Genomic DNA, 25542 nt, shown 5'->3' on the forward strand with positions numbered 1-25542 from the left:
AGTCTGCCTGTAACTGGGGATCTGAGCCATCGTGTGCCTCAGCTACACTGGAGGAACCAACACTCCTTTTTCCCTCTGGCTCTTCGGTGCTTTAAGTTCGTTTGGGATGGTAAATCTACAAGATGAATTTTGAACTGGGCTTGAATAGGTGTCAGTGTCTGAAAGAAGGAATAGGACTAAAATTTCTAGTAAATGGGTGGCAAAGCAGATGTTTGTCACTAGGGATAAACAGGAATATGAAAGAAGAGTTTTGCTGGTGACAAGTACTCGCATGGACCTTTCAGTGGAGCAGAAGGAGGCTATGACAGCGAAGCTATCTTCAGTCCTTACCCAAAGCCCAGGCTCCGCTTATATAGCAGGAGTGTGGCTGGTGGCATCACACTATCAATACTGGTCATGCAGCCCAAACAAGGCACCTGTTCAACTTCACAGGGAGTTCTGGCTCACAGCATATTGCAGAAGCCACCAACAGCAGGATTTTTTTATATTTTTACCCATATCTTCACATTCTCTCCAGAGTCTTAAGAAGAGCGATTCCTTCTGAAAAGAGCTTATAGACCAACACTAAACAGAAAATTGTACACTTCAGCAGCTTGGCTGAAGTCCTGAGGACAGGATGGGCAAGTTCACGGAACAGAACCGGAGATGTTTTCCAAACTTCAAGCACCATTTACATTCATGTTGCCTTGGACTGACCTAAATTTATTGGATTGCTTTTCTCCTGGGTTCTGGACCCTCCTCTGCATCAGCTTATTCCATCTCTTTGAGTACCACCGTATTATGTTTAATACAGTTTTTACTTTGGAAGTAACTACCAGTGGCAGATAGGAGCCTACTGTCTGTTGAACATCCGATGTATGTGAAATATTAGGGGCATGTCAGTATTTTTGTATATTTTGTTCCACATATCTGGTATATCATATACTTATATGTTAGTAAGTGTGTATTTTGGTAAATGTCACCTCTACAGGAAATCCATCATCCCGCTGCTGAGGGCTACCACAATATTGTTAGGGACTTTCCCTCTACTTTTTGTTGTCCTGACTAATCCCTGCGAAAGCAAAGAACTTATTTAGTAGCTTACATAGTCATCTTGTAAAACTCCTTCTGGACAGTATTTGTTTAAAAATATCTCTTTTATCCCCGTGTTCTTCTGCCTGCTGCTTCTGCCCTTCCCACTCCCCGCGCCCCAGCAGGAGAGAAGAGGAAAAACAAACCTCTCCACATGCTCTGTCTGGATATGCCATTTGTGAACACCCGTCCACTGAGCATGACTCAAATGATTTCTACATCTGCAGTTGTCTGAGGCCTCTTCTGTGTCCCAGGTAAACCATAGACAATGTGACGTTTGCTCAGTTTAGCCAAGGCAATGGTCAAAAATGTGAAAGATTGGGCATGCAACATTTCTCTGTTTGTCGCAGGTTTAATTCCCTCTGATGGTAAAAATGAGAAAGACAAATTGCCCATCACTTTTACAAAACAGTTCCCTGTCCCTCAGGGAACATGGCCATAGGGGCTTCTTTAGAAGCAGCTGCACAATTGTCAGCCCTGGCCTGGTGTGTGGTCAGTGAGGCATGGTTTCTCCTTCTACTGGTTCCTTCTTTTTGGGCCCTTTGGGCTAAACAACAGAAATCTTGGTGAGCTAGAAACCACTACCATAGAATGTCCTGAGTTGGAAGGGACCCACAAGGATCGTTGAGTCCAACTCCTGTCCCTGCAGAGGACAGCCCCATAGTTCACACCATGTGTCTGAGGGTCTTGTCCAGTCTCTTCTTGAACACTGTCAGCCTTGAGGCCGTGACTGCCTCCCTGGGGAGCCTGTTCCAGTGCTCCACCACCCTTTGGGGGAAGAACCTTTTCCTAATGTCCAACCTAAACCTCTCCTGGCACATCGTTCTGCCATTCCCTTGCTTCTGTCATCGGTCACCAGAGAGAAGAGTTCGGTGCCTGCCCCCTTCCTCCCCTTGTGAGGAAGCTGTAGCCGCCATGAGGTCTCCCCTCAGTCTCCTCTTCTCTGGGTTGAACAAACCAAGTGACTTTAGCCACTCCTCATACGGCTCCCGCTCCAAACCCTTCGCTAACTTCATGGCCTCCTCTGGACCCTCCCCAGTGACTTTATGTCCTTTTAATCCTGTGGCGCCCAGAACTGCCCACAGCGCTCCAGGTGAGGCCGCACCAGTGCAGAGCAGAGCGGGACAGTCACCTCCCTGCCTGGCTGACCATGCTGTGCTGGGTGCACCCAGGACACGGTTGGCCCTCTTGGCTGCCAGGCACACTGTTGGCTCATGTTCATTGCCATTGACCAAAACCCTCAGATCCCTCTCCGCGGAGCTGCTCTCCAGCCTCTCACACAGCCGGGGTTACCGTGTCTCAGGTGCAAAATCTGGCACTTACCAGAGATGGTAAAATGGTGGTTGGTGACCATAAAGGCCCAACAGGAGACTCTGCTGTGACAATAACACGAACTGATTATGGGAATGTTTGGGACCCACTGCAGTGATGTGGCTTGATGTACCACTGCTTATTCTAGGAAAGTCCCTTTTTGAATAAGTGCCGTGGTTTCTTTGCTGTTTTTTTTCTATTTTTTTTCCCTGTAGAGTCAATATTCTGAGATTTGATAAGGAGAGAATCGAACCAAAGCAGCCTTTCCCCTTTGTCTTGTGGGAAGAAAAAAAAAAATGTTTTTTGCTATTACTTCTCTCTGCCAAGATGTTCAGTTTTGTTCTGAGAGGTGTTGGCTGGTAGGTCTGAGCAACCTGTTAGTTACTACACAGAAAAGCATTTTAAAGTTGTATCCTGAAGTGACTCCCTAAAGTTAGGAGTGTGGAATGAATGTGGGACAAGTTGAACATAAGGACATGTGGAAAGAAGGCCTGGCAGGACCATTACTACATGGCATCTTTGGTACTTGAGCGGAGGGAACAGAGGAAAGCACAGTGTGTGGTACTGATTCCTAATCCAACAGCTCTTGCCCCGTCATCCATGACCTGCAATCTATCTGAAGCAAGGCATTTTAGTCTCGCTTGGGAAGCTTGGATGTTGTGGAACAGGAAACTCCATGAGAAATTGTGTTGGTTATTCTCTGGGCAATGGGCTACAGCCTCAAAGTGGAAAGCTTGTGCTACAGGCATTCATTGTCCCACCTGCCTTTCAGAGCTTGATCTCAAGACCCTGGAGCCCACGGAGCATTTTGAGAGACTGTGAAAGGACTGGTGGGGTCTGGAATCAAAAGCCAGGGAAACAGTATTCTCTTGTGATGTAAAATAGTTTTCTGTGCTTTCTTCATTGCTAGTATGCAGTCAAGGATGATGGGAAGTGGTGAGAAGGCTCTAGCTGTTTCTTGCCTGGTCTCCTTTGTCCTTGTGTTCCTGCAGATTAGCTGGTATGCAGGTGTGCAGTACATCAAGGGGAGAGGCCATGGATGAGGGCTAGAGATACAAAAATGGGGAGTGCAAGAGAAGAGAAGTAAGGAAACATCAGTAGCGTAATCCTGGACCTGGTCTCCTGGGAAGAAAATGAATTACGATTGTTTTCTCCAGGCTAGCTGAGAGCACTCCTATGTCAGGATCTCTTGTGTTTGGGGGGATCTAGGATGCACAGTAAGTTGTTATGCTCTGCTGGGCTCTTTTTTCCACTGTTCTTCTCCTTGTTTCTTCTGCCCGCCTCGCCCCCTGCCCCCAAAAGTGTAGTCCAGGAAGGCTGTGGTGCAAAGCAGGTTAAGAGCCCTTCTTGGGAGAAAGAGCAGTTACCTGCCTTAATCATATACATGTTGGCAGCTGAGGTCTGCCTAGGGCTGGTTTGTTGTCAGCAGGAGAGAAGAGGAACAACAAAGCTCTCCACATGCTCTGACTGGATATGCCATTTGTGAACACCAGCACTCTGGTCTTCTTATGTACTTTAGATTCATCTCTCTCAAGAATTTGTGACCATTCCCTGTGTGCACTTGGGCTGTGGTCTCTCTGGTACGTTCTTTGCCACCATGCCTGGAACTCAGATGAATAGGCATAGTCCAGAAGAGAAGACTACAGAGTGTGGTGCCATCACAGCTCAAGCTGAGGTCTTGATCTTTTAATTGATGGAGCCAAAGAGCAGCTGCCATGGCTCTGCAGTGTGTTGGTAGAGGTACAAGTAGTAAGGAAGTACTCTTGACAAAGTGGAATCTATGTGCAGGGGGAAAATGAGGTAGGTGCATAAAGTCTGGCAAGATGAATAGGAAAACACCCTTAGGCCATAGAAAACATTGTTTGAAAAACAGTTAACAAGAGATATTAAGGCTACCAGAGTTGTTATTTTCTTTTTCCAACTGCAGAAGGAACAGGAAACCTGCTAGAGAGGGCGAAGTTCAGTAGGAGATGAGAGATTGAAAGAAAATTCAGAGATCAGTTTGAAGTAAACCAAAACTCTTTGCTGGGTAGAAAAACTGGCTGGAGGGCCGGGCCCCAAGTGTTGTAGTGAATGGAGTCAAATCCATTTGGCCGTCACTCACAAGTGGTATTCCTCAGGGCTTAGTACTGGGGCCAGTTCTGGCTGATGTCATTGTGTGACTGCTCTTTGTTATACTTGAAAGTTTGTAGAGATCGGGGAAAGTGGAAGGAAGCAAAAGTCACTCCAATCTTTCCTATCTTCAAGAAATGCAAGGAAGAGGAACTAGGGAACTACAGGCCAGTCAGTGTCACCTTGAACCCTGGGAAGGTAACGGAGCAAATCCTCCTGGAAGTCATCGGCAGACAACTTAAGGACAAGAAGGTGATTAGGAGTAGGTGGCATAGATTTACAAAGGGGAACTCAGGCCTGGCTAAACTGATAGTGTTCTATGAGGAAATGATCAGCTCAGCAGACAGGGGGAGAACACTGGGTATTGTTGATGGTAACTTTAGTAAGGCTTTTGACACAGTCTCCATAGCAGCCTTGTAGAAATACGGATGAAGCATGGACTACAAAAACATAGTGAGATGGATTGCAGAACTGACTAAACTTCTGGACTGGAAGCAATGTGATGAGTGACACAAAGTCCAGGTGGAGGCCAGTAACTGGTGGTACACTCCAGGGATCTGTGCTGGGCTGCGTTACATAGAGCATTACCCACAAAGTCAAGGGAAGCAATCCTTGCCCTCTACTGAGCATGGGTGACACAGATCTGGAGTGGTGTGTCCCATTGTGGGCTTGCCAGTTAAAGTGAGACATGGACATACAGTAGGAAGTCCAGTGAAGGGCCAGTAAGATGAGAAAGGGATTGGAGTACGTGCCATAGGAAGAGAGGCTGAGAGAGCTCTGGTAATTTTTTCTCGGAGAAGAGCAGCCTTGGGGAATGTCTTGTGAAAGTGTATAAACAGCTGATTGGAGGTGGGCGGGGTAAAGAAGACAAGCCAGACTCTTCTCTGTGGAATCCAGTGACAGGATGAGACACAATGGGCACAAACTGAAATATGGTGGTGGTGGAACACTGCAACAGTTCTCCCAGGGAGGCTGTAGAGCCTCTGTCCTTGGACACAGTCCTGAGCAACCTATTCTAGGTGCCTCTGCTTTGAGACAAATGGTTGGGCAAATGATGTCCGTAGGCGCCTTCCAACCCCAGCCTTTCAGTGATTACGTGGCCTGGAGAGCTCTGCGGATGAAAGGGCTGGGAAGAGCTTCAGGTGCTCTCCAAAGAGCTTCCCCAGTGTTGGCATCATCTGGTCTGTCCGTGGTGCTGCAGCGCTTGGAAGGATTTGGGGAGGGGTGAGGGGCTTGGGAAGCTGCAGAGTAAGAGGCCTGGCGTTTGTTGTAGGCAACTGAGTAGGAACTGCACTAAGTTCTAAACTTAGTGGCTGTATGGATAAAGGTGGTATTTTATGATTGTGTCAATATGTTTTCTGTAAGGGAATTTCGGCTGCCACTGAGCACAGGGACAAGGGAGAACTCTATCATAAAATGAGGGACACCTCATTGAATGAAGTATCTGACATAAGAGGGAGTATTCCCAAATGGATGAGTTTTTCAATTGGTCAAAAGAGAGTGTGTTCAAAGGAACCTTCAGGAATGAAGTGCTGGGATGGGAGGAGGCAGCTCTATGAATCTCTCAGCTTAGTTCTCATTGCAGCCACCCAAGCAGCGTGAACACTGGGAATTCTTAGCAAAGAGTAGAAAACAAAACAGCAACTGGTTTCCCACCACAGTATAAAGCTTAATGTGTAACAATAATGGGGTTTCAATTTCTTTTTCTGTTTGTTTCTTTGCTTGTTTGCTTTTGCTGGTGCCTTTCTAATTAGATGGGCTCCTCACAGCACAGCTGCAGGAACCTTATATCAGCCACTGTATGAACTGAAAGTAAGACGTCACATCCACCTTGATCTACCTGTTTCCTCCATGTGTTCAGAGTCCATGCCTCACCATTTCTTTTCAGGAAAAGGAAGTGCCAGCTCATAGAGTTACAGTTGCTCTGAGAAACACTGACCTCTTGAAAGTCTTGTCCAGCTGAGCAGTGACTTCTGTGGTGTCTTGAAAGCAGGGGCAGGTGAGTAGTATTTGCCGTTGCTGTGCAATGGCACTTGCGATTTCAGAGGAAGGGAGAGAGACAGATTTCCTGTGTTTGTTTTGTGAGATAAATGGACTGGCTAATGCAGCATCAGAAATGTCCTCTTATCCACTACAAAAGCAGCAATGTCTTTCTAAATATATAGAAGTCTGCTTGTGGTGAAAGTTCCTCCTCTGACTGAAAACATGCATGTAACCTTGAAGCTCGCTCACCGTTAGCTTAGAGCTGCGCTTTCCTGCTGTCTCTTCAGCCAAAGGCTCTGTCCCCTTAAGCCTGTACCTGCTTTCTCTTCTTTAGCTTACCAAGCTAAAAATTATTGACGAGATTCAACAGGTTATGGTGTGGAGAGAGAGGGAAATAGCTATGTAAAAAGCAAAGTGGGGGTTTTTTGCTGTCAATTCTCTGCAGGAGAAGAAACTGTTCTGGGAATTCATAGCTGATGATCTGTGTATTGGCTGCCTCTCCTCTGTCCCCAAAGCCCCAGTGCCTCGTGGAGAGCGGTGGCTCCATGCTGTTGCATTTGGAAACCCCCCAGTGCAGCTCAAAAGTCATTTTCTGGCTACATGGAGAGATTAGTATGTGACCCATTTGCAGTAACCAGGGGTGGGGTGAAAGACAAATAGCATTGTGCCAGCCGGATTTTCTGTCCTGTTCACTGTCTGTTTGGTTAAAGATTAAAGCTTTTTGCTGTTTTCTGAAGCTGTCTGTTCCGGAGCATGGGGATTTGGATTTGGAAATGGAGCGGAGAGAGGCAGGATAAATCTTACCATCATAGAATCATTTTGTTTGGAAAAGACCTTTAAGATCATTGAGTCTGACTGGAAATCCAACCGTGCCAAGTCTACCACTAAACCATGTCCCTAAGTTGTCACATCTATGTGTCTTTTCAGTATCTCCAGGGATAGTGACTCAATCACTTCCCAGTGCAGCCTGTTCTCTTTACCTGGGCAGTTCTTGTTCTTATCATTTGCCTCTGCCATCAAAGCTGCTTTGTATCAATTCCCCTCTCACTATCCATCCATTTTGCTATGTTACAGTGAGCCAGGCTCTCTATAGTGAGGAGGGCAGCTGATTTCAAAAGGCAGCAACTGCAGGTTCAACCGCCTGGGAGACTGAGACCTCTTGGTAGGAACGGATGACAGCACCAGGATTTTAGTATTCTTTTGGTTTTGGGGAAGGACAGGTTGTGTATCAGTAGAAAGAACTCTCATCACAAGAAAAACTCCCATCAGAGCAGCAGTTGCACACAATGTCTGTTGATAGAGCCCCAGGAATGTTCAGAATGGGCCTTCCTATTTCTTTGTCCTAGGGAACGTTGCACATATGTTCAATGTTCAGAATGACCTGAAATTCTAGAAGATGATGGATAAGGTCTCGTATGCTGTTCCCAGAGTTTGTGGTGCACCACCATGCAGGTGTGCCATTTGTGTGTCAAATGCTGTATATCCTTCCAAGCAGCAAGCACAACTTACATGGATAATATACATGGAAAATGTACATGGAGAGAACTGAGGATCTGTCTTGGCATCTGATATGCCGAGAGGAGAGACTTGTCCTTCTTTTGTGTTTGAAAGACAGAGATCCAAAGTTGGGCAGCAGTTTCTGACCTGGTCCTGTGACAATATGGAGAAGCCAGGAAACTGTTTCAGAAATGACCAAAAGGCATAGTTTAAGTTGGGGTGGAGGAAGGAGAGTTCTGCTCTGCTGTGGCACTTTCCCAAGGCTCATGGTCTGCTGCCTTACCTGTCAGTGTCTTTTTCTTCTTTCCTCCCCTTCAGATCACAACGGTTGTGCTGGGAGAGCAGGCTCTGACAGGAGCGAGACTGCCCAGGATGTCCAACTGCCTGCCAAAACTGACCACAGTGCTGCCGAGCCACAGGCCTGGGGCTCTGTTCATCCTCACCATTTCATTTCTCTTCGTTGCCTCTGTTCTGTTCTACCAGAGGACTGGGAAGGACGCTGAGGGCCAGCTCTACAGCTCACCTACACAGAACATGTGTGAACAGTTTTTGACTTCTCCTCCCCCCACCATTGCTGGTGGCCACCCTCCTTCCCCAGGGGATGTGTTTTTTGTGGAGACCTCTGAGCGACTTAACCCAAGTTACCTGTTCACATGCTCTGTGGAGTCAGCGGCCCGGGCGCACCCTGGGACACAGGTTGTGGTGCTCATGAAAGGCCTGGCAAAGGGGAATGTCTCATTGCCCAACCACTGGGCATTCTCATTGCTGAGCCACTTCCCCAATGTGGAGATCCGGCCCCTGGACTTGGCAGAGCTTTTCTCAGGAACACCTCTGGCAAAGTGGTACTCGCAGCCTGAGCACCAGAAGGAGCCTTATTTCTTACCTGTCCTGTCTGACGCTTGCAGAATTACCATCATGTGGAAATTTGGTGGCACCTACCTGGACACAGACTTCATTGTGCTGAAGAACTTGAAGAACCTCACCAACGCCCTTGGGCTCCAGTCTCAGGATGTACTGAATGGAGCCTTCTTGTCTTTCAAACCCAAGCATGAGTTCATGGAGCTTTGCATGCAGGACTTTGTGGACAACTACAAAAGCTGGATCTGGGGACACCAGGGCCCGCAGCTCCTAACACGTGTCTTCAAGAAGTGGTGCTCTATCAGTTATATCCAAAATGGTATGATCTGTAAAGGAGTGAGTGCTCTGCCCCCTGGGGCTTTTTATCCTATTCCATGGCAGGACTGGAAGAAATTATTTAAAGCGATCAGCTCCACAGAGCTTCACAATCTCCTTAAGAACACCTACGCGGTGCACGTATGGAACAAACTGAGCCACGATGCAAGGCTAGAGATCATGTCCCAGGCTTTGCTGGCTCAGCTGTATTCTCGGTCCTGCCCTGCCACATTTGCACAGATGAAGAAGGACTCTGAAGAGCAGTCAAGGCCTGTAATGTGACCTGCTGCAGGAACGTTTCCCAACCTGAAGGAAACTGAGTGCCTTCCACAGAGTTGGTTTCTAGCCCACAGAGCAGGTATTCTGTGTGACAGCTTCAGTGATTTTCATACAGTTTCTGATATCTGCCTCAGATCATATATGCTTCAATTATACCCCAGAAGTTGAATTTGGTCTCTCTTGCTGTCCTTCAGTAGCCCTTGATGCTGCAGGGAAGGGTGACCTCGTTCATTGGTGCCTAGTACAGATCCTGTCTATTAATACATGGCTCTGTGGCTGGTGTCACCACCACAAGTTTTGGTTTTTTTGATAATGGGATGCCCTACACAGCACCAGGTGTTGGATGAAGTTTACCTTTCTCAAAGGAGGAAGAGGGTCTTAGCACATGTGCTAGCTGGGCTCATTGACAGAGCTTTAAAGTAGACATGATGGGGGAGGGGGACGATATCAGGCTTGCCTGTGACAGGGTATGGGAGAAGATGCTAAGGTTAGAGAGGTGGGATGCTAGTGAGGATCCTCAGCCGGTGGCCCTGAGATGTGTTGGCCTCACGGAAGCACACTTGAAGTCTTATGGAGATGAGCCAGGGGCGACTGAGGTAATAGAAGCCAACAGGAAAACACCAGTGAAATACTTCAAAGGAAGTAATGGATGTTCCTCTAAGAAGATGACACGGCCAATGGCCCAGCTGAAGTGCCTCTACACCAATGCATGCAGCATGCGCAACAAACAGGAGGAGCTGAAAGCCACTGTGCTGCCAGAAGGCTAAGACCTAGTGGCCATTACTGAAACTTAGTGGGATGGATCCCACGAGTGGAATGTGGCTATCAGTGGCTACAGGCTGTTCAGAAGGGACAGGCAAGTAGGGAAGGGTGGAGGGGTTGCCCTGTACATCAAGAGATGGATAGAGCATGAAGAGCTGTCTCTGAAGAATAGCCACAAGCAGGTTGAACGCTTATGGGTAAGAATCAGAGACCGAGGCAACAAAGGAAACCTTGTGGTTGGTGTGTACTATGGGTCACCCAATCAGGATTGTTGATGAAGTATTCTTACTCCAGCTACAGGAGGTATCACGCTTGCAGGCTCTTATCCTGCCAGGGGACTTGAACCACCCTGATGTCTGCTCGAAAAGCAGCACAGTGTAGGCAATCCAGGAGACTCCTGTAGTTCATTGAGGATCCTGAGCCAGGTAATAGAGAGCCCTACGAGGGGGGATGCAATACTGGACCTGATGGTCACCAGTGCAAGTGAGCTAGCTGGTGACATCAAAACTGTAGGCAGCCTGGGCTGCAGTGATTATGTGCTCGTGGAATTTGCAGTCCTGAGGGATGTGGGACAGGCGAAGACTAAAGTCAGGATCCTGAATTTTAGGAAAGCCAACTTCCAGCTCTTCAAGGGGTTAGTCAACAGGACTCTCTGGGAAACTGCTGGTCAAACTAAAGGGCAAGAAGGAAATGCACAGGCAGAGGAAGCAGAGACAGGTATCCTGGGAAGGGTATAAGGACACTGCCTGGTTGTGCAGAGATGGGGTCAGGAAGGCCAAGGCTCAGTAAGGGATGCAAAGAATAGCAAGAAGAGCTTCTACAGGTATGTCAAACAGAAAAGTAAGGTTAAAGAAAGTGTACCCCCATATCCCGATGAGTAAGATTTCTAAACTGGTAACAGTGGATGAGGAGAAGGTTGAGGTACTCAACAAGTTCTTTGCCTCAGCTTTCACTGGCAAGCTCTCTTCCCACACCTCTCAAGTGGATGAACTGCAAGACAGGGACTGGGGGAACAGAGTCCCTCCCACTATAAATGAAGATCAGGTTCATGACCACCTGAGGAACCTGAACATATATAAGTCTATGGGACCTGATGAGATGCATCCCAGAGTCCTGAGGAAATTGGCTGATGTAGTTGCCAAGCCACTCTCCATGATATTTGAGAAGTCATGGCAGTCAGGGGAAGTCCCTGGCAACTGGAAAAAGGGAAATATCACACCCATTTTTAAAAAGGGTAGAAAGGAGGACCCTGGGAACTACTGACATGTCAGCCTCACGTCTGTGCCTGGGAAGATCATGGAACAGATCCTCCTAGAAGCTGTGCTAAGGCACATGGAGGACAGGGAGGTGATCTGAAACAGCCATCATGGCTTCACCAAGGGCAAGTCCTGCCTAACCAACCTAGTAGCCTTCTACAATGGAGTAACTGCATCAGTGGACAAAGGAAAGGCTATGGATGTCGTCTATCTGGACTTCCGTAAAGCCTTTGACATGGTCGCCCACAACATCCTTCTCTCTAAATTAGAGAGGTATGGACTTGATGGGTGGACTGTTTGGTGGATAAGGAACTGGCTTGATGGTTGTACCCAGAGACTAGTGGTCAATAGCACAATTTGTGGATGGGCACTGGTGACAAGTGGTGTCCCTCACAGGTCCATGTTGGGCCCAGTAATATTTAATATCTTCATCAATGACATAGACAGTGGGATCAAGTGCAGCCTCAGCAAGTTTGTAGATGAGTCCAAGCTGAGTGGTGCAGTTGACATGCCTGAGGGACAGGATGCCATCCAGAGGGACCTGGACAAGCTCAAGCAGTGGGCCCAAGCGAACCTCATGAGGTTCAAGAAGGCCAAGTGCAAGGTCCTGTACGTGGGTCGGGGCAACCCCCAGTATCAATACAGGCTGGAGGATGATGGGATTGAGAGCAGCCCTGTGGAGAAGGACTTGGGGGTACTAGTCGATGAAAGAATGGACATGAGCCAGCAGTGTAGCCCAGAAGGCAAATTGTATCTTGGGCTGCATCAACAGGAGTGTGGCCAGCAGGTTGAGGGAGGTGATTCTGCCCCTCTACTCTGCTCTGGTGAGACCGCACCTTGAGTCCTGCATCCAGCTCTGGAACCCTCGGCACAGGGAAGACATGGACCTGTTGGAGAGGGTCCAGAGGAGGCCATCAAGATGATCAGAGGTCTGGAACACCTCTCCTATGAGGACAGGCTTAGAGAGTTGAAGTTTTTCAGTCTGAATAAGACTCCAGGGAGACCTTATTCCGGCCTTCCAGCACTTAAAAGAGGCCTATGAGAAAGATGAGGAGAGATTTTTTAGCAGGACCTGTTATGACAGGACAAGGGGTAATGGTTTTAAACTGAAGGAGGGGGAGATTCAAGCTAGACATGAGGAAGAAATTTTTTGCAATGAGAGTGGTGAAACACTGTCACAGGTTGCCCAGAGAAGTAGTAAGTGCCCCATTCCTGGAGACATTCAAGGCCAGGCTGGATGGGGCTCTGGGCAAATGTCCCTGCTCCTTGCAGGGGGGTTGGACTAGGGGACATTTGAAGGTCCCTTCCAACCCAAGCTATTCAATGATTCTATTATTACAGAATCACAGAATGTTAGGGATTGGAAGGGACCTCGAAAGATCATCTAGTCCACTCCCCCTGCCAGAGCAGGAACACCCAGATGAGGTTACACAGGAAGGCGTCCAGGCGGGTTTTGAATGTCTCCAGAGAAGGAGACTCCACAATCCCCCTGTCCAACTCTCCAGCCTGTCTAGGTCTTGTTGGATGGCAGCACAGCCTTCAGGCATGTTAGCCACTTCTCCCAGTTTGGTATCATCAGCAAACTTGCTGACAGTGCACTCTAGTCCCTCATCCAAGTCATTGATGGATATGTTGAATAGTACTGGTCCCAGTATCGACCCTTGAGGGACTCCATTAGATACAGGCCTCCAACTAGACTCTGCCCCATTGACCACAACTCTCTGGCTTCTTTCCTTCAGCCAGTTCCCTGAACTATCAATTGCTCTTCTGTGTCTGTTCTCTTAGTTGTGTCAGGCCTGAAACACCTCTCTTGTATTTTCAACATCTGTAGGAACCCTTGGCTTGCTCTGTGTAATGTTTCTAAGTATGTAAATAAATGCCAGCCAGTGCTATTGGGCCTAGGACTGCATCATTAGGCCTTGACTCGTTACCATGGCTCTTAGCTCTAGATTCTTTTGTCTTATTTGCAAAGGCACCCTGCTTGTTCTTACCTTGGTTTTGTTCTTCTGAGTGACATATCCCTGGTGGTCAATTTGACTGTGCTTTTTCTCAAGGTAAGATTGCACCCAGTTGTGCAAACCTAAGATCTGTTTACCATGCTGTGTTTCTCCAACAAAACCATGTCCAAAACAGAAAGAATCAGGCCTGTAATAAACCAAAGAAGAATACATAGGTCTTTTATGTATGTCAATAGTTCAAACTGGCAGAGGTAGAAGGCAAGAAGATACACAAGCTTGTTAGCTTGATTTGTGAGCAGTTATTTTGTTTGTCTGGACGGTGTTGTGTTTTCTTTCTTACTTTGCACAAAACGTGCAATGAAATCTAGCCACGAAGTCTAAATTTGTGTTTGATGATGACGGTTACTAATAAATGCTACAGATGCATCACTGCTGCGTATCTGGATTTTAGCAAGCCTTCTGACACTGTCCCCCATAACAGTCATGGACAAACTGATGAAGTGCAGGTTAGAAAAGTGGATGATGTGGTGGGAAGAAAAGTGGATGAATGTCTGTGGTTGAAGGCCTCCGATTAGAGACAAAAAACCAGCTTTCACGACTTCTGTCGCTAAGGTAGCATCAAGGAAGCAATTGTTTTCAACTGTTTCTTCTGGAGTCACTACTTCTGCTGTACCGGTAGGTGTCTCATAGTTCCCCAATAAGGAAATAAAGGCTGCAGAAAAAGAAGAGCTTTCAGCAGGCACATCCTAATGAACAGGCCACGTGCTTTAGCATATCTGTGAGTGCATTCATAAAAAGATGCCATATAATATGCCTTGGCAGCCCTCAGGGAAAGACATTCCTTTGTATGTCAGGTGTCATTCTGAGGTACACTGTTGGGTGTCAGTCTAGAGGTGACTCAAGGCCAGACCATTGCTACACTTCTTCTTAAGGTAAATAGCTCACTACTGAGCTTCCTTATGGAACCAGCTGCTGAAGATATGATGACCTTCTACCAAAACAAATCACAGAATCACAGAATCACAGAATGTTAGGGATTGGAAGGGACCTCGAAAGATCATCTAGTCCAATCCCCCTGCCGGAGCAGGAACACCTAGGTGAGGTTACACAGGAAGGCGTCCAGGCGGGTTTTGAATGTCTCCAGAGAAGGAGAATCCACAACCTCCCTGGGCAGCCTGTTCCAGTGTTCTGTCACCCTCACTGAGAAGAAGTTTCTTCTCAAATTTAAGTGGAACCTCTTGTGTTCCAGCTTGAACCCATTACCCCTTGTCTTACTGTTGGTTGTCACCGAGAAGAGCCTGGCTCCATCCTCGTGACACCCACCCTTTATATATTTATAAACATTAATGAGGTCACCCCTCAGTCTCCTCTTCTCCAAGCTAAAGAGACCCAGCTCCCTCAGCCTTTCCTCATAAGGGAGATGCTCCACTCCCTTAATCATCTTTGTGGCCCTGCGCTGGACTCTCTCCAGCAGTTCCCTGTCCTGCTTGAACTGAGGGGCCCAGAACTGGACACAATATTCCAGATGAGGTCTCACCAGGGCAGAGTAGAGGGGAAGGAGAACCTCTCTCGACCTGCTAACCACCCCTCTTCTAATACACCCCAGGATGCCATTGGCCTTCTTGGCCACAAGGGCACAGTGCTGGCTCATGGTCATCCTGCTGTCCACCAGGACCTCCAGGTCCCTTTCCCCTACACTGCTCTCTAATAGGTCATTCCCCAACCTATACTGGAACCTGGGGTTGTTCCTGCCCAGATGCAAGACTCTACATTTTCCCTTATTATATTTCATTAAATTTTTCCCTGCCCAACTCTCTAGCCTGTCCAGATCTCGCTGGATGGCAGCACAGCCTTCTGGCGTGTCAGCCACTCCTCCCAGCTTGGTGTCATCAGCAAACTTGCTGACAGTGCACTCTATTCCCTCATCCAAGTCGTTGATGAATATATTCAATAATACTGGTCCCAGAACTGACCCTTGAGGGACTCCACTAGATACAGGCCTCCAACCAGACTCTGCCCCATTGACCATGACTCTCTGGCTTCTTTCCTTCAGCCAGTTTGCGGTCCACCTCACTACCCGATTGTCCAGTCCACACTTCCTCAGTTTAGCTGTGAGGGTGCTGTGGGAAATCATATCTCATCACCAAAATTACAGGCATAGGCTTATGAACGTGGGCTATGCTGGCAGAAGGCTTTGTGGCCACTGCTTCAGTAGAGGAATAATGCAGCATAAACCTACATGAGATAGCTTGAGCTTGAGCACATGGCCACTGAGTGGACTAGTTCATTTTCTCCTTGGCCACCTGCTCCCTCCTGTCATTTCCTCTACTAGTGCTCTGACACTCAGTGGACTCTGGGGGCTTATGCAGTGCACAGAGCAGATAGAAAAATACTTGATGTCAAAAACCCAAGTCATTTCCTGCAGGTTAGTGAGCTGAAATGACCTCATGTAGGTTTCAGCGAGTACCAGAGCTGCTCTCACGAGACACAGGACTATGTGGCTCAGGAAGGAGTGGGGGGACAGTGAAAAATGATGCTCCTCGTTACGCTGGCAGTTTGATCCCCCCGTCTGGGGAAAACAAAACCAGGGAGGGAAACTTACATTCATAGACGTGCTTGAAGCATAGCCCCCAACAGAAATGCAAGAAGTAGCTGTGGACCTAGTGCTATCTGAAAGGGCTAGAAGCTGTGAGCAAAGGAGGAAAGATGACTTTAGCATCTTTTTCAATACATGGAATAACAACAAAACAATGACACGAGTCTTATCCATTTCACTTTGTACTGGAAGAACCACAGAGAAATTCACATTTTGGCTAAGGCACAAAAGGATGTTGTGAGGGTACAGGTAACCTCCAGGTAGATGTTGTGGAAACTCCCTTCAAATGAAGTAAAAGGGCAGTCAGCAGAACTGCTACTTTGGACTTCCAAAAGGCAGGCTTTTATATGTTTAGGAGGCCGGTTAGCGGTGTTCCTTGGGAGACAGTCCTGAAGGGCAAAGGTGTCCACAAAGGTTGGTCTCTGTTTGAGAAGGAAATCTTAGAGGCTCAGGAGCAGGCTGTCCCCATGTGCCTAAAGACAAGCTGTCAGGGAGGAAGACCAGCCTGGCTGAATAGGGAGCTTCATCTGGAACGTGGGAATTAAAGGAGAATTTATAACCTTTGGAAGAAGGGGCAGGCTACTCAGGAGGACTAGAAGGATGCAGTGAAGTTATGCAGGGAGAAAAGTTGAAGGGCTGAAGCTCAAGTAGAGCTGAGCCTGGCTACTGCTGGAAAAGGGAACAGAAAATGTCTCTATAAATACACTGGCAACAAAAGGAAGGCTGAAGGTGAATCTCCACTCTCTAGTGGATGTGGAGGGGAAACATAGTGATGGAGGACAAGGGAAAGGCTGAGGTACTAAGTGCCTTCTTTGCCTTAGTCTTTAACAGTAAGACCAGTTGTGGTTCAGGTACACACCCTCCCTGAGCTGGAGGACAGGGACAAGGAGCAGAATGGAGCCCAAATAATCCAAGAGGAAATGGTTAGCGACCTGCTACATCACTTAGACACCCACCCTTTATATATTTATAAACATTAATGAGGTCACCCCTCAGTCTCTTCTTCTCCAAGCTAAAGAGACCCAGCTCCCTCAGCCTTTCCTCATAAGGGAGATGCTCCACTCCCTTAATCATCTTTGTGGCCCTGCGCTGGACTCTCTCCAGCAGTTCCCTGTCCTTCTTGAACTGAGGGGCCCAGAACTGGACACAATATTCCAGATGAGGTCTCACCAGGGCAGAGTAGAGGGGAAGGAGAACCTCTCTCGACCTGCTAACTACCCCTCTTCTAATACACCCCAGGATGCCATTGGCCTTCTTGGCCACAAGGGCACAGTCCACCTCACTATCCGATTGTCCAGTCCACACTTCCTCAGTTTTGCCGTGAGGATGCTGTGGGAGATGGTGTCAAATGCTTTGCTGAAGTCAAGGTAGACCACATCCACTGCTCTGCCATCGTCAATCCACCTTGTTACGTCTTCATAAAAGGCTATGAGGTTGGTCAAACACGACTTCCCCTTGGTGAAGCCATGTTGACTGTCCCTGATGACCCTCTTATCCTTGATATGTCTTAAGATGGCACCAAGGATAAGGTGTTCCATCACTTTCCCAGGGATGGAGGTGAGGCTGACCGGTCTATAGTTGCCCGGGTCCTCCTTCTTGCCCTTTTTGAAGACCGGAGTGACATTTGCTTTCCTCCAGTCCTCAGGCACCTCTCCCATTTCCCAAGACTTGGCAAAGATGATGGAGAGTGGTCCATCAATGACCTCAGCCAGCTCCCTCAGCACCCGCGGGTGCATCCCATCTGGACCCATGGATTTATGGATGTCCAGATTGCTTAACTGGTCCCTAACCCAGTCCTCATCAACTGAGGCGAACTCCTCCATTGCCCTGCCTTCCTCTGGGGCCTCAGGGGTACGGGGCTCCTCAGGACAGCCTCCGGCAGAGTAGACAGAGACAAAGAAGGCATTCAGTAATTCTGCCTTCTCTGTATCTTCTGTCACCAGGGCACCCACCCCGTTCATCAGTGGGCCTACATTGCCTCTGGTGTTAGTTTTATCTGCCATGTATTTGAAGAAGCTCTTCCTGTTGTCCTTGACCCCTCTCGCCAGGTTTAACTCTAAGGAGGCCTTAGCTTTCCTAGCTGCCTCTCTACATCCTCTGACGACAGCCTTATATTCTTCCCAAGTGGCCAGCCCCTCCTTCCATGATCTGTAAACCTTCCTCTTCCACTTGAGTTTGCCCAGCAGTTCCCTGTTTAACCACGCAGGTCTCCTGGCTCCCTTCCTTCACTTTCTACGTGTCAGGATGCTCTGATCTTGAGCTTGGTAGAAGCAGTCCCTGAATGTTAACTAACTATCTTGGGCCCCTTTACCTTCTAGCAGCCTTGCCCACGGGATTTCCTCCAGCAATTGTTTGAAAAGGCCAAAGTCGGCCCTGCTGAAGTCCAGGGTTGCAATTCTGCTCGGTATTCTGCTCCCACCACAGGAGATTCTGAACTCCACCATCTCATGGTCACTGCAACCAAGGCAGCCCCCCACCTTTACTGCTTCAACCAGACCCTCCTTGTTAGCGAGGACGAGATCCAGCAGCGCACCTCTCCTAGTCGGCTCCTCCACCATTTGCATCAGAAAGTTATCGTCAATGCACTGGAGGAACCTCCTAGACTGAGGCTGGCTGGCTGAGTAGTCCTTCCAGCAAACATCAGGGTAGTTAAAATCCCCCATAACAACCAGAGCCTGTGACTGTGAGGCCACGCTCAGCTGCCCGTAGAAGGCCTCATCAACATCCTCACTCTGATCTGGTGGCCTGTAATAGACTCCCACAACAGTGTCACCCCTGCCAGCTGCCCCTTAATTCTCACCCACAGACTCTCAACTCGCTCCTCAGCCGCACCTGGACAGTACTCTATACATTGTAGTTGCTCTCTCACGTAAAGAGCAACTCCACCACCACGCTTGGCTGGCCTGTCTTTCCTGAAAAGGGCATAGCCATCCATGACCACATTCCAGTCATGTGAGCTGTCCCACCATGTCTCTGTGATCGCCACCAGATCATAATCTCCTGACCGAACGCAGGTTTCTAACTCCTCCTGCTTACTCCCCATGCTGCGCGCATTGGTGTACAGGCACTTCAGGGAGCGAGCCGAGTACACCGATTTCACCCTAGGGGCCTGAGGGGCCTCCCGGTCTTTATGGATTCCAGCATGCTGCCCCACTGATGCAAGCCCAGCTACAACCCCATCCCCCTTCGAATCTAGTTTAAAGCTCTCCAAATGAGCCCTGCTAATTCCTGTCCCAGCATCCTTTTACCCCTGTGGGATAAACCTTTCCCACATATCACTGACCGGACTGGTGTCTTATAAAACCAGCCGTTATCAAAGAACCCAAAGCACTACCTGTAGCACCAGTCCCGAAGCCAATCATTTACGGACTCAATTTTTCTATTCCGTCCCACATCATCATCCAAAAATGGAAGGAGGGAAGAGAAGATAACTTGAGCCCCAGACTCTTTCACCATTTGTCCCAAGGCCTTGAAGTCTTTCTTCATTCCCCTCAGACTACGGGATGCCGCTTCCTCCCCATCTGTCTGGAAGATCAGTAGGGGGTAGTAGTCCGTTGGGCGCACCAGGTTGGGGAGCGCCCTGGCGATGTCCCTGATCCGAGCTCCAGGTAGGCTACAAACTTCCCGATGCTGAGGGTCAGCTCTGCATATCGGGCCCTCCGTCCCTCTCAGAAGGGAATTGCCTACCACAATTACCCTTCTTTCTTTTTTATCGGAGGCAGGTCTTTTTATGAAAGGCAGGTCCTGCTTGACTAACCTGATCTAATTCTATGACAAGGTGACCTGCTTAGTGAATGAGGGAAACAGTATCCTGGGGTGCATTAAGAAGAGTGTGACCAGCAGATCGAGGGAGGTTATCCTCCCCCTCTACTCTGCCCTGGTGAGGCTGCATCTAGAGTACTGCATCCAGTTCTGGACTCCCCTGTTTAAGAAGGAGAAGGAATTATGGAGGGAGTCCAGCAGTGGGCTACGATGATCATTAGGGGCCTAGAGCATCTTTCTTATGAGGAGAGACTGAGAGAGCTGGGTCTGTTCAGCCTGGAGAAGAGAAGGCTGAGAGGGGATCTCATCAAGGTTTACAAATATCTCAAGGGTGGATGTCAAGAGGATGGGACCAGACTCCTTTCAATGGTGCCCAATGATAGGATAAGGCGCAACAGGCACAGACTGAACCTTAGGAGGTTCCATCTGAATATGAGGAGAAACTTCCTTACTCTCAGTGTGCCAGAGTACTGGAACAGGATGCCCAGAGAGATTGTGGAGTCTCCTTCTCTGGAGACATTCAGAATATGCCAGGACGCATTCCTGTGCAATCTACTGTAGGTGTAGCCACTTTAGCAGGTGGGTTGGACTAGATGGTCTCCAGAGGTCCCTTGCAACTGCAACCAATCTGTGATTCCATGATTCTGTGACCATTCTGTGAAAGGTTGTGGATGTTGTGTACTTAGACTTCAGTAAACCCTTTGACACTGTTTCCCATAGCATTCTCCAGGAGAAGCTGGCTGCTCATGGCCTGGATGGGTATACTGTAAACTGGGTAAAGAACTGGCTGGATGGCTGGGCCCAAAGAGCTATGCTGAACCAAGTCAAATCCAGTTGCCGTCCAGTCACGAGTGGTGTTCCCCAGGGCTCAGTATTGGGGCCAGTTCTGTTTAATATCTTGATCAATTATCTGGATGAGCGGATTGAGTGAACCCTTAGTAAGTTTGCAAATGACACCATGTTGGGTGGGAGTGTTCATCTGCTTGAGGACAGCAAGGCTCTGTACTGGCTGGATCATTGGGTTGAGGCAAATTGCATGTGGTTCAACAAGGCCAAGTGCTGAGTTCTGCACTTGGGTCACAACAATCCTCAAGTGACTTAGCAGCTGGTTGCCTGCAAATCAATTGTGTAGTCTTTCCCAGGCATAAGGTGGTTAACATCCACATCACACATCTCACTGAAAACTTTAGAAAGTTCATGATTTAAGGCCTTTCTGCCAAGAAATCCAGAGAAATACATGTGTTAAAAAAAGACACATGCTGTTATTTCTGCAGGTCACTTCTAGAGTCTTCTAATGTCGCTCTGTCTTCTAGATACTAGCTTGTCATTAGGAGAGCTTTCTCTTTTCCCCATACCTGCCTGTCAACGCTGCTCTAAAAACCATAGAGCTTAATGTTCATGTTCATATCTAAAGAACGCAGGTAAACTGTAAGGAAACTTGAGCCTTCCCTACAGTTATTTTAGAGTATATTTTAACAAAGTTCTTGTTAGTAAGCCTTCCTGCAGCTTTTCATGCACTGAAATAAAAATGAAGATGGTGGTGTTTCATTCAGGAGGATTCCATGTACAAACCAGAGGCAAGCCGGAGGTTGTTACCAGCATGCAGCAACACTACACAACAAAACAGGAAACAAAGAAGTCTCTCTATGATGCTTTTCTTGCAGTAATCTTACATACACTCTTCCTACCTTTTTACCTGCAAAACTTCAAAATGGAGATTATTTCTGTCACTCTTACGTGTGGTTATCGTGGCATAAAGTTACTGTGACAAAGGTTGGCTAAGACTCTAAATACAGAGTCTGCATACAATAAAATTATCCCATGCACTGATCTCTGATGCATATACAAACATACCCGGACTGGTCCGTTACTCATTTTAAAGGAATTTTGTCCTGCATGATAGTGTATAGTTTTCAGAAGTCTATCTGTCCACCTATGAACAAGATTTAAGAAGGTTTCTTACTGTGATGAATGGCCCAAAGGTAGCTCCAGGTTCAAGAGCATTATGTCCACACTGACATGTAAGAACAAGAAAAAGAACAGAGTGGAGAAGTGGACTATCTTTAAATGACTGACAGTTGAATTAATCAGTCACAAACCAGCACAATTCAAAGTTCAGAGAAGAACCACTTGATCATTTTGTAATTTCTTCTTGAAAGCAGATGTTCTCAGGAAAAGAAAACAAGTGGAGAAAGTTGTCAAAAGTGAGCATTTCTTTCAATCAGACTGTTGGGCAACTTGCCATGATTCTAACAAGTGGTTCTCCCAGACTGAACCAAGGCACCTTCAAGCCCAACTCTGAACCTCCTAATGGATAACTCTTATGTCTTCTCCTACTAGTCTGGCCAGGAGGGAGATATTTGCTGCATCCCACTGCCAGTAGCAAACTCCATGCTGTCTAGCAGAAAGAGCAAACAAATATAGTGGTAAAGTCACAAAGAGTCTTCTGACATGGCAGGCTTGATGTGAGGCAGCTTGAGAACCAGGAAAAGCAAAAGCGAGCCAGGCGGGTGCCTGCCCTATTGTTGGCAGGGGCGGAATAGAAGTCATAGAAGAAAAGAGGGCACTAATCAAATAGTGGCAGAAGAGTCTAGAAGCAGAACAGCAAGTTTTTATGTGCCCTTTCCTGCCCTGGACTGCACTTTGTGGCTGGCTGAGAAACTTCTGGTCTAAACTCCGTATGGAAAGAAACAGAAAGCAGCAAACTGTACTGCCTTTTTTTTTTTTAGATGATTGAACAATCCTTTTTTCTCCAGAATTATCAGTGTAACCGTGGGATGGAACTCATACAGCCTAAGATGAGAATGTTGAAAAGCATAAGCAATCTGCGCTTAACTCCTTGAGAGCTTGTTGCCCGAAGGAATTCATATCCCTGAGTTATTAGCTCAAAGCAGCCAGCTTACATTAATGCACCAGAGGAGAATCTGCAGCAGCTCAGGAGCATGAAGAACATACATGATATTAATATCATACTCAGCATTATTTTGAGTAGGGAAGACAGCCTCCTAGAGAAGGGCAGAGTAGACAAGTGGAACTACTTGGGCTGCCACTCTAGTGTGCTGGCAACTGGGATCTGAGCCATCGTGTGCCTCAGCTACACTGGAGGAACCAACACTCCTTTTTCCCTCTGGCTCTTCGGTGCTTTAAGTTTGTTTGGGATGGTAAATCTACAAGATGACTTAAATTTTGAACTGGGCTTGAATAGGTATCAGTGTCTGAAAGAAGGAATAGGACTAAAATTTCTAGTAAATGGGTGGCAAAGCAGATGTTCGTTGCTAGGGATAAACACGAATATTAAGGAAGAGTTTTGCTGGCAACAAGTATCTGCATGGACCTTTCAGTGGAGCAGAAGGAGGCTGTGACAGCGAAGCTATCTTCAGTCCTTACCCAAAGCCCAGGCTCCGCTTATATAGCAGAAGTGTGGCTGGTGGCATCACACTATCAATACTGGTCATGCAGCCCAAACAAGGCACCTGTTCTACTTCACAGGGAGTTCTGGCTCACGGCATATTGCAGAAGCCACCAACAGCAGGATTTTTTTATATTTTTACCCATATCTTTGCATTCTCTCCAGAGTCTTAAGAAGAGTGATTCCTTCTGAAAAGAGCTTATAGACCAACACTAAACAGAAAATTGTACACTTCAGCAGCTTGGCTGAAGTCCTGAGGACAGGATGGGCAAGTTCACGGAACAGAACCGGAGATGTTTTCCAAACTTCAAGCACCATTTACATTCATGTTACCTTGGACTGACCTAAATTTATTGGATTGCTTTTCTCCTGGGTTCTGGACCCTCCTCTGCATCAGCTTATTCCATCTCTTTGAGTACCACCGTATTATGTTTAATACAGTTTTTACTTTGGAAGTAACTACCAGTGGCAGATAGGAGCCTACTCTCTGTTGAACATCCGATGTATTTGAAATATTAGGGGCATGTCAGTATTTTTGTATATTTTGTTCCACATATCTGTCAACTCTACAGGAAATTCGTCATCTCTTCCATACCTGCTGCTTGTTCTTGGTCTGCTCTTGGCAGATTTGTCCAGGGTTTGTAAAGGACTGTAGGGCTCTAGAAAGTTATGCAATATTGCATGAGCTCATGTAGGTAAGCTCAAGATGTCTACTCAGGAGAGGGTTAGAGCATGTACCTACAGATTACAATCCAAATATTTATTTAATAAGTACAATTCTACTAACTGTATTCCTGCATTCAGTAAATGTGTCTCAAAACTCTAAAGTCACTTAATTTTATAAAATAGAAGCCTTTTCTCTCCTTTTTCTCTGCCGAGTGCTATCACAATATTGTTAAGGATTTCCCTGAAGATTAGAAGAAAGACAAATTTATCCCTGCCAAAACAAAGAACTTGTTTAGCAACTTACATAGCCATCTTGTAAAAACTTTTTCTGTACAGTCTTTCCTTAAAAAGGTCCTCTTTTTCCCCCTGTTCTTCTCCTCCCTGTTTCTTTTGCCCTCCTCATCCCCTGCTCCCAAATGGGTAGTCCACGAAGGCTGTGGTGCAAAGCCATTTAAGAGCCCTTCTTGAGAGAAAGAGCAGTTACCTGCCTTAATCATATACATGTTGGGAACTGAGGTCTGCCTAGGGCTGGTTTGTCCTCAGCAAGAGAGAAGAGGAACAAAGCTCTCCGCATACTCTGTCTGGATATGCTGTTTATGAAGACCAGCAGATGACACCAAGTTGAGTGGGAGCATTGACCTGCTCAAGGGTAGGAAGACCCTACAGAGCGATCTAGGCAGGCTGGATTGTTGGGCTGAGCGTAGTTATATGAGGTTCAGCAAGGCTAAGTGCTGCGTCCTGCACTTGGATCACAACAACCCCATGCAATGCTACAGGCTTGAGGAAGAGTGGCTGGAAAGATGCCCAGCAGAAAAGGGCCTGGGGGTGTTGGTCAACAGCCATCTGGATATGAGCCAGCAAAGTGCCCGGGGGGCCAAAACGGCCAACAGCATCCTGGCATGCATCAGGAATAGTGTGGCCAGCAGGACTTGGGAAGTGATTGTACCACTGTACTCGGCACTGGTGAGGCCCCATCTTGAATACTGTGTTCAGTTTTGGGGCTTTCATTACAAGAAAGACATCGAGGTGCTGGAGAGAGTTCAGAGAAGAGCAACAAATCTGGTGAGGGGCCTGGAGCATAAGTATGACGAGGAGAGGCTGGGAGAACTGGGATTGTTTAGCCTGGAGAAAAGGAGGCTGAGGGGAGACTTTATGGCTCTCAGCAATTACCTGAAAGGAGGTAGTAGCAAGGTGGATGCCAGATTCTTCTCCCAAGTAGCAAGCAATAGCATAAGAGCAAACAGCCTTAAGTTGCACCAGGGATTGGATATTACGAAAAATGTCTTCATGGCAGGGGTTGTCATGCACTGGAATAGGCTGTCCAAGGAAATGGTTGTCTCACCATCCCTAGAGGTATTTAAAAGATGTGTAGATGTGGTGATTACGGACCTGGTTTAGTGGTGGACTTGGCAGTACTGGCTTAATAGTTGGACTTGATGATCTTAAAGGTCTTTTCCAACCTAAATGGTTCTATGCCTCTATGAAGATTAATTTCTGCATCTGGCTACGGGTAATAGGAACGTTGGGACATTTCTCAACACTGTAATCCCTCCTTGTGGGGTATGAATGCCACAGACTCTTGCACATCACCATGTCCTTGGAACACATGTCAGGACTGAATGAGCAGACAGATGATGGATCCTGATGGGATGCATCTCAAAGTGCTGCAGTAGCTGGCTGATGCAATTATGAGACTGCTCTTTGTTA

General features: G+C 47.4%; 2 protein-coding genes across 2 annotated transcripts in view; one reads left to right on the forward strand and one right to left on the reverse strand.

Moving 5' to 3' along the window:
- LOC135988519 (poly(U)-specific endoribonuclease-like) overlaps positions 1 to 25542 on the reverse strand; it is a 40937-nt gene that overhangs the window by 6111 nt on the left and 9284 nt on the right. The window contains 1 exon segment of the mRNA XM_065634585.1: positions 13436 to 13589. Coding sequence (XP_065490657.1) covers positions 13436 to 13589 — 154 coding nt within the window.
- LOC135984603 (lactosylceramide 4-alpha-galactosyltransferase-like) lies at positions 6414 to 9668 on the forward strand. Its single transcript, XM_065627090.1, has 2 exons — positions 6414 to 6493; positions 8293 to 9668. The coding sequence occupies exon 2, from the start codon at positions 8347 to 8349 to the stop codon at positions 9427 to 9429; it is 1083 nt and encodes a 360-aa protein (XP_065483162.1). The 5' UTR covers positions 6414 to 6493; positions 8293 to 8346; the 3' UTR covers positions 9430 to 9668.

The sequence above is a fragment of the Caloenas nicobarica genome, chromosome 1 (genome assembly GCF_036013445.1).
Source record: "Caloenas nicobarica isolate bCalNic1 chromosome 1, bCalNic1.hap1, whole genome shotgun sequence".
NCBI lineage: Eukaryota > Metazoa > Chordata > Aves > Columbiformes > Columbidae > Caloenas > Caloenas nicobarica.